Here is a 9,525-nt window from a genome sequence, read left to right on the forward strand (position 1 = left end):
ATTTAAGATGCGCTATTTAAATATGCAAAATCAGCCCTCGCAATTGTTTCAGGTTTGATGAATCACATTGGACGTGCTAAATCAGAATCAGAAACAGCTTTCATGGCCAAGTATTTAACAGCACACAAGGAATTTGTCTCCGGTGTGACGGTCTGAGCGCTCCCGGTGCTGCAAAGTCTCTTGATGAGTAATGCGCATATATTTTGTAAACTTCCGGCCATTCTGACACATCCTCATCTATGCTTCAACATGTGCCATTCGACAACTTGTCGGCGGGTGTTTATGTTCGCTATGGACGTCTCAGAAAGACGAACACAGGGAAGCTACATCCATCTATCCATTTTCTTTTGCCGCTTATTCTCACGAGGGTCGCGGGGAGCGCTGGAGCCTATCCCAGATTTCAACGGGCAGGAGGCGGGGTACACGCTGAACTGGTTGCCAGCCAATCGCAGGGCACATCGAGACAAACAGCTGCACTCACAATCACACCTACGGGCAATTTAGAGTGTCCAATTAATGTTGCATGTTTTTGGGATGTGGGAGGAAACGGGAGTTCCCGGAGGAAACCCACGCAGGGATGGGTTCAACTTTTGTTTTTATTTGTTTTAGGTTGTATCGTATTTTAGCTCCCTGTATGTAGAAGAAGGGGAACTCTGAGACCGGGAGATGTCCCAGTAAGCGTCCGCTACGTACCCAGACTTCCCCTGTTAGTAACGCATGCGCATTCATCACAAGGAGACTTTTCAGCACGGGGGAGCGCTCAGACCGTCACACCGGCTGCTCTGGTATTACGTTCGTGTTGAGTACGGAGAAGACGTATAAACAAAGACCGGAGAACAGAAGATATTCAATTCATAAGGAACGAATCCTTATAAGAGTCACAGCTGTGCAGTCTTCTAGGATTTAGCAAATTCATCTACAATATTTATGTATGCTTTTCCCACAATGCGCAGAATGAGCTGTGCTGGGAATTTGGCCGACGCAATCGTGGGTCTTTCAAAACAGCCCGGTTGTTAGGAAATCTGCCTCACGGTCAAGACGTCCTGCCATGAATCCTCATCTTTTTAACCGGGTTCTCTGAAATGCGCTTTGAATATGTAAGCATGCGTAGTCATTTTTCCAACCACGATAGACACATTTTTAAAGGTTACTCCTTGACAATGTTCTTTATTGTTCTTGAAAAATTGGAATTGTGATGAAGCAGTAGTGGGAAAATGTGGGGCCTCAGGTGACAGCAGTTGAGAAATACTCGGGATCCTTTACAAAGGTTTTCGCAAAAAATGTCCAATAAGATATGAAGAAGGGTTTGAATATTTGAATATTTGGTTTCGCCGTGAATGGTTGGTCAACGCAAGATGTGCCCTGCGACCAATCCAGGGTGTAACCCGCTTCTGATGCAAACCTGATGAGGCGCTACAAAAAAAAACGCATATAATGATAAATCAGTCGTATCTCCACCAGTCCACCGGACCAGATCCACAAGGGGCCAGGCTGCCGAGCCGCCTGACAGTCCGACGTGCCCCCCAAGCCACGTGCCATGCGGCACGACTCCCGGTGTGAAGGACCCGCTCTCTCCGTGCGGCCAGGCGTCACCCAGAACTTCCTCCAGGCACAAAGTTAGCGAGCAAAAGCCGTCCTCCTTCACAAGCAGCCCTTCCACGGGCACCTCCGTCGCTGACCACACGGCCGCCGTACCTCTCCGGAAGACCGATTCCCTGAAGCGCAGACACCACAAGCCCAAAGATCACGTTCGAGGCAGCAGTTCCTTTTCGAAGTCCAGAACCCCTTCGAGGAAACATCGCGACGCCGCCAACGCGCCCGCACGGGGGCGCGACAGAGAGCCTCGCGGGACGAAAGACGAGGCGGCCGCGGTCATCCAGCGAGCGTGGCGGAGGTGAGCGAAGGGGATTTGAACGAGTACCCAGCAACTACTGCTTTTGTTTCAGAACTTGATTGCGTTTAAATGTTCAGCGACGTTGCGCGAAAATCCCAGAGTGGCTCTCCGGTTTGTTCTAAAAATAGCTCACCCGTGATGGAACATTAGGAGCATTTTAGAAAGTCCATCCATCCATCCATCCATCCATTATCTACCGCTTTTCCAGGTCGGGTAGCGGGGGAAGTAGCTTCAGCAGGGATGCCCAGACTTCCCTTTCCCCAGCCACTTCTTCCAGCTCTTCCGGAGGGATCCCGAGGCGTTCCCAAGCCAGCTGAGAGACATAGTCTCCCCGGCGTGTCCTGCGTCGTCCTCGGGGTCTCTTTCCGGTGGGACATGCCCCGGAACACCTCACCGCTCTTAAAGACGTAGACTCATAATTGCAAACGTTACAGTACTTACGCAGCCCATCAATGTCTTTTATAATGACAGCGTCCACCACCGCTGCTTGAGTTAGCAACACGGTCTGGGCAACGTAGAGCAAAGATGAGCTAGACATGCTGCTTATGTTTACTTTTGATATTGATGGAGAAAGTTAAAAAGGAATGCTGTTCTTTTAAGATGCAATGACTGAATAATTGAAGAGAAGTGGTTAACTGGACCAGATTTTCTCATTTCTGAGTGGGAAAGGTCAGGTCTGAAGCCAAAGTAGAAAGTGCAAGATGAGATGGTGTGTCATTTTAAAATTCCACCTTGGCACAGCCTGATCCAGGATGAAAGCACAGACAATACAGTGCACAAAAAGCTAATTCTGTATTTTAAATATGGGGAGCAACATAAAATTAACCTTAAAACGGTTTGGGAGCATCATCATCATCATCCCCCTCCCCCGTCGTTGGTAGCTCGCGAGAGGCTGGCTGCTTGAAAAGTAGATCTTGGGGTAAAAAAAAAAGCCTGGGCACCCCTGCTGTTCACGAATACAATTAATTTTTCATACCAACATAATTAAAAGTCATCTGAGCACATTTATTATTTCAGAAGTGTACAACTTTGCAAGCACTTTGCATTGATTTGAAGCCAAGATGGAGCTCTCACTTTAAGAAAATTCCTTTTTTTTTTAGCTGACATGTGTCGCAGGTAATTCAAAGGCAAGGTAGGCGGTGATGGACTATAGAAAACTGTCAATTTTACAAGAAATTTTCTATTAAAAATGTGATTTTTTTTTTTCATTTATTTATTTTTAATTCACCTTCCTCATGTTTTTTTTCCGTGTGGCACCAAAGATATGGATGGATAAATGTCCTGCTGTATGTTTAATCATTAAAAAAGGGTTGTTTTTATTCTTATTATGAATATTGGACAATTTTACTTCAATTTTCTTGTATCTGCACAATATAGTGACAGTATTGTAAAAACTTTGTATTCCATTTTAAAGCCAGAGGCCATACTTTGCCCAACGGGAAACTCTCAATCCCTCCCAGCACCAGCGAGGCCCTTACCCGGCCGGCCCTCTGCTTCCATTTCGTCGATACTACGAATGTGCCACGCTTTTTAGAGACTTTATCATTTTATCTAACGCACGTGTGTCCGCAGGCTCCTCGCGCGCAGAAACAGGGAAGCCGCGGAGTCGGGCCATTCAAACCACGCCCATATCAGGAAGAGGCGAACAGAGACGCGGGGTCCTCCCGCGAAACCTGCAGCCAGTAAGACGTCGGTCCTGCAAAACATTTACGGTGAGAGCCGCATCAAATGTCTGCAAGCGATATAAAAGTATCGCAATTGCAAAGTGCTTGTTGTTGCATTGAAGTACAACTGCACACTGGATCAGCTGGAGAGCGTTGGCCTCACTGTTCTGAGGTCCTGGGTTCAACCCCGGCCCCGCCTATGTGGAGCTTGCATGATCTCCCATGTGCCTGCGTGGGTTTTTTCCCGGGCGCTCCTGGCTTCCTCCCACATCCCAAAAACACGCGACATGAATTGTGCACTCTAAATTGCCCCGAGGTGGGATTGTGAGTGGGGCTGTTTGTCTCTATGTGCCCTGCGATTGGCTGGCGACCAGTTCAGGGTGTACCCCGCTGACTGCCCGTTGACAGCTGGGATAGGCTCTCCTCGCGGCACTTGTGGGGATAATTGGCGAGGAAGATGGATGGATAGATGGATGGATGGATATTGACGAGGTCCTCCTCGCCAGTAGTTGGCAGTACCCAGCAGCCCTTTGACCCCTTGTTAAATCATCGTGTGCATCGGAAAGAAAGAAAGAAAGAATGGAAGGTTCATAATCATCTGTCCGTCCATCCAACCATCCATTTTCTTAGCTGCTTATCCTCACGAGGGTTGCGGGGAGTGCTGGAGCCTATCCCACCTGTCAACGGACACCCTGAACTGGTTACCGGCCAATCGCAGGGCAGATATAGACAAACAACCAATCGCACTCACAATCACACCTATGGGCAATTTAGAGTGTCCAATTAATATTGCATGTCGTTTTTGGGATGTGGGAGGAAACCGGAGTGCCCAGAGAAACCCCACGCAGGCACGGGGAGAACAGGCAAACTCCACACAGGCGAGGCCAGATCTGAACCCGGGTCCTCAGAAATGTGAGGCTCAGCTGGTAAAGCATTGGCCTCACAGTTCTGAGGCTCCGTGTTCAGTTCTTAGGTAATGTTTTGCAAATGTTTCCAAAACGATTGCAGTTCACGGAAGATTTATTTATTTTTTTTTAATCGGCGCTGAGAACCTCACTTGTCGAGTTCACGGAATGGAAACAAGACGCGAGAAAGCGGACTGCCCATCACGGCGGGTGTACAACGCAGTGCAATTGACTACAACGACCCGCGTTAATGTCGTCCACGCACACACTGACCGCCGCCTGTTTGGAACCTTGAATGGGGGGGGGGCTTCGGTCCCCCCCCCCACCCCCCAGACAGGCTTGACCTTCATCACACATCAGCAGGTGATGATTAGAGAACAGGCAGGAACCCCCGCCGCTCCTAAGCACGCTCGCCGATGGAAAGACGGACGGATATCGGTGTTCTCGTCCGACCTCGGTGACGCGGCCCGCCCCCTCCCCCGTTCTCACCCCTCCCGCCGTCGCTCTGACAGTCGCGGCATCGTGAAAAGTTCACAGCTGTCAGGGGGAATGTCAACAGTGTGGAGCGATCCGCCCAACGCACGCACGTTCTCCCGTCCGTCTGCGCCGCAAAGAATCAGACGGACGTTTGACATACGGCTTTGGATTCGGCGGGAAACGGGCTATCATAATTGCGCTACACCTTTTATCTAATAACCTGCCTCTAATTTCATCGGTGCCGGGCCTCCAATATCATTTCATCTCAGATGGGGGGGGGGAGAAGGAATGATAATGCAATGACGACTTTACGTGTTTTGTTTTTCTGCGCCAACTAATTATGGAAGCTATTCTTGCAAAGTTTTTCCATTCAAATTCAATTTTGGCATCAAATGGAAAAATAGGTGACCCAATTTAGGGTCACCTAACTTTCGAGACACAAACTAGTAGCTTTTTTTTGGGGGGGGGCTTTGCATTGCATTGCAAGCTAATTGAAAAGTACAGCGAAGGCCAGAAGCAGCACAGGTGTCGAACTCAAGGACCAGGGGCCAGATCTGGTCCGCCACATGATTTTTATGTTGCCCGCGAAGCCATATTTAGAGTTTCCATTTCCATGTTTCTTGTAAAAAAAATCTGTACCAAAATTTCAAATTGTCATGTATCATAAATGATCAAGTTGAGATATTACAAGCATTTTTGTGTTACCAAACATCCATCCATTTTCTTAGCCGCTTATCCCGACAAGGGTCGCGGGGAGTGCTGGACCCCATCCCAGCTGTCGACGGGCAGGAGGCGGGGTACACCCTGAACTGGTCGCTAGCCAATCGCAGGGCATATAGAGACAAACAGCCGCACTCACAATCACATCCATCCATCCATTTTCTTTTGCTGCTTATCCTCACGAGGGTCGTGGGGAGTCCTGGAGCCTATCTCAGCTGTCAACGGGCAGGAGGTGAGGTGCACCCTGAACTGGTTGCCAGCCAATTGCAGGGCACATCGAGACAAACAGTCACACTCACAATCACACCTTGGGGCAATTTAGAGTGTCCAATTATTGTTGCATGTTTTTGGGATGTGGGAGGAAACCGGAGTGCCCGGAGAAAACCCACGCAGGCACGGCAAAAACATACAAACTCCACACAGGCAACCTGGGACCTCAGAACCTAAATGGAGCATGAAATAAAGGATACGGTCTGTTCGTAGCGATTAATTTAAAAAAAAAAAAAAAGGACTGGGGTGGGAAAATTGGGAATTAACTAAGGAAATTAATCAATTATTTAATGGAGTCGGCATGAAAGGCTGCTTTGTTTAACAGTGATCGGAAAACTGTCGAATTGAGTCAATACGCGCCGTATTACATATGACTGGTTAGGGCGTCCGCCTCACAGTTCTGAGGACCGGGGGTTCAAATACGGCCTTGCCTGGGTGCCTGTGTGGATTTTCTTAAGGTACTTTTCTTCCGCACCTCCCCAAAACTCGCATGGTAGATTAATTGAAGACTTGAAATTGCCCATCGCTGCAATTGGCTGGCGACCAGTTCAGGGTGTACTCTGTATTACAATTTTATTCTTGATAAACACAAACTAGTAGTGTATTTTACACATTTGATTTCAAACCTGGAACTTGAACAGAAAAGTGATTTCGCCTGAAGATGATGATGATACTCTTGACTTGGGTTCTAGGAGGTTCCGTGGCCATTCGAGCACATTCTTCATCTCGAGCGTCTCAGCTGCTGTTGAACAGCCTGCCTTCGCGCACCCAAAGCCAACGTGAGTCCATTTGCATACGCTCAGCGTTTTGAATATTTTTGGGTATGGATGGGAAAATGCCGATACAGTGAAGAAAAAAAGTATTTGAACACCCCGCTATATTGCAAGTTCTCCCACTTGGAAATGATGGAGGGGTCTGAAATTTTCATCGTAGGTGGATGCCCACTGTGGGAGAGATGACCTAAAAAGAAAAATACACAAATCACAATGTATGATTTTTTTTTTTTTTTCACGATTTATTTGTGTGCTACAGCTGCAAATAAGCATTTGAACACCAGAGAAAACCAATGTTAATATTTGGTACAGTAGCGTTTGTTTGCAATTACAGAGGTCAAACGTTTTCTGGAGTTGATCACCAGGTTCGCACACACTGCACGAGGGATTTTGGCCCACTCAGATCAGTCGGACAGGTCTCTGGGCTGTCGTTGAGAAATGCGGAATTTCAGCTCCCTCCAAAGGTTTTCAAATGGATTTAGGTCTGGAGACTGGCTAGGCCACGCCAGAACCTTGATCTGCTTCTTACAGAGCCACTCCTTGGTTTTCCTGGATGTGTGCTCCGGGTCATTGTCTTGTTGAAAGACCCAGCCACGACCCATCTTCAATGCTCCGACTGAGGGAAAGAGGTTGTTCCCCAAAATCTCACAATACATGGCCGCAGCCATCTTCTCCTTAACACAGTGCAGTCGTCCTGTCCGATGTGTAGAAAAACACCCCCAAAACATGACGCTACCACCCCCATGTTTCACAGTAGGGATGGCGTTCTTGGGATGGAAATCATCATTCGTCTTCCTCCAAACACGCTTAGTGGAATTATGACCAAAAAGTTAAATTTTGGTCTCATGTGACCCCAAAACTTTCTCCCATGACTCCTCTGTATCATCCAAATGGTCATTGTCTCTGGTGTCTTTGGACAGCCCTTTGGTCTTGGCCATGTTACAAGTTTGAGTCTTACTGATCGTATGGGGTGGACAGGTGTCTTTTTGCAGTTAACGACCTCACACAGGTGCATCTGATTCAGGACAATACACGGAGCGGAGGTGGACTTTTAAAGGCGGACTAACAGGTCTTTGAGGGTCAGAATTCTAGCTGGTAGACAGGTGTTCAAATACTTATTTGCAGCTGTATCACACAAATAAATCATTAAAAAAATCATACATTGTGATGTCTGGATATTTCTTTTTAGATGATCTCTCTCACAGTGGACATGCACCTACGATGAAAATTTCAGACCCCTCCACGATTTCTAAGTGGGAGAACTTGCGATCTAGCAGGGTGTTCAAATACTTATTTTCTTCACTGTAACAGATATCGGGCCGAGTGAACTTCTGTAAAAGTTTGACCGACTGTTGAAGGTTTCACTACTTTTTTGCTGTTCTTTAACAAGGAGTTGACATTTTCGGTTGATCCTGAACGTTCACCCAAAAGCAAAATACCCCAAACGTTTTTTTGTGAGCAGTGTGTGTTCTTCTTTTTGGACGTGTCCAGTGAGCGCTCTGGACCGCGTTCACCTGACCGACGCCGTGAATCAAGCCAGGCAGTTCTCCTACCACCTGAGGCCGCAGAGCGCCGGGCAGGGTCGGGGCCACCGTGGGAAGTGTTGACGCCCGTGCGTGTGGCAGCCCAAGTATTATTATTATTATTATTATTTTTTTTTTTTAATGTTTTCTCAGCTTTCCGTGAAATTACCGTGGACGTCTTTCGCTTCTAAAATTAAGCCATTACGACATCAGAGCCATGACTTCACGGGGCGGGGGTTAAGTCGACTGAAGCATGTAAAAGATAACCTTTCGTCCATTGTGAGACAACACACGCAGCCCCCCCTCGCCCCCCTCCCTCCGCTTGGCTCTCACTCAGACACTGAGATAACCTTTCTTGGTTTTTGCGGAGAATGAGTCGGTCTATCAACAGCAGCTCATGAACTTTGCCCACCTGCAGACGCACACACACATACGGGCACAATGTAAAAATGTCCAACGCGAACACGACGTAAAAATCCATCTGGTCGTCCATATGAAAGTAAATGAGCCCAATGTAATGATTGATTTTATTAAAATCAAGAAATGTTCACGGTTTGTAGTTGAAATATTTGTTTGAAGGGAAGTTGTGCCAGGCTGTCCTCTCCCCGTCAGTCGTTTTAGGAGTGGCTTCACAGTAAGTTGTTCGTCAGAAGCAGAGAGGTGGAATTTGGAAGCGGTGTGACGGTCTGAGCGCTCCCCCGTGCTGAAAAGTCTCCTTGTGATCAATACGCATGCGTAGCTAACAGGGGAACTCTGGGTACGTAGCAGACGCTTACTGGGAAATCCCCCGGTCTCATACTTCCCCTTCTTCTACATAGAGGGAGCTAACATACGTTATATCATAACCATAACTTAACCCTAAAACAAAAGTATACACATATCTGTACGTTCGCTATGTTCGTCTTTCCGAGACGTCCGTAGCGAACGTGAACACTCGGCAACAAGTTGTCGGATGGCACACGTTGAAGCACGGATGGAGATGTTTCAGATTGGCCAGAAGTCTACAAATTATACACGCATGCGCGTTAATCACAAGGAGACTTTTCAGCACGGGGGAGCGCTCAGACCGTCACACCGGTGCTGAAAAGTCTCCTTGCGATTAACGCGCATTACGGTATCTGTCCATTTACCTGCACACACTTTTGTTTTGTTTTTTTGGTCCACTCTTACACGCACTCAACCAACAAGTGTGAGCTGTACTGTTGAATAAAATTGGCATTTCTCAAACACACACTCCACATTTTGTAACATCATAGTTACACCTCGGTGTAACAACTTTTTTATTGTATAATAAAACAA

General features: G+C 47.4%; 1 protein-coding gene across 12 annotated transcripts in view; it reads left to right on the top strand.

Moving 5' to 3' along the window:
• The window catches only part of invs (inversin), a 39,670-nt gene extending 30,280 nt beyond the window's left edge, over positions 1-9,390 (top strand). For all 12 annotated transcript variants that reach the window (XM_061819184.1, XM_061819189.1, XM_061819188.1 and 9 more), the window contains 4 exons: positions 1,462-1,894; positions 3,467-3,606; positions 6,623-6,709; positions 8,195-9,390. In XM_061819184.1, the coding sequence (XP_061675168.1) occupies positions 1,462-1,894; positions 3,467-3,606; positions 6,623-6,709; positions 8,195-8,310 (776 nt within the window). In that variant the 3' untranslated portion in view covers positions 8,311-9,390. The remainder of the gene's footprint in view (positions 1-1,461; positions 1,895-3,466; positions 3,607-6,622; positions 6,710-8,194) is intronic.
• Positions 9,391-9,525: the final 135 nt, after the last annotated feature.

The sequence above is a fragment of the Syngnathoides biaculeatus genome, chromosome 5, assembly GCF_019802595.1.
Source record: "Syngnathoides biaculeatus isolate LvHL_M chromosome 5, ASM1980259v1, whole genome shotgun sequence".
In the NCBI taxonomy this organism is placed as follows: domain Eukaryota; kingdom Metazoa; phylum Chordata; class Actinopteri; order Syngnathiformes; family Syngnathidae; genus Syngnathoides; species Syngnathoides biaculeatus.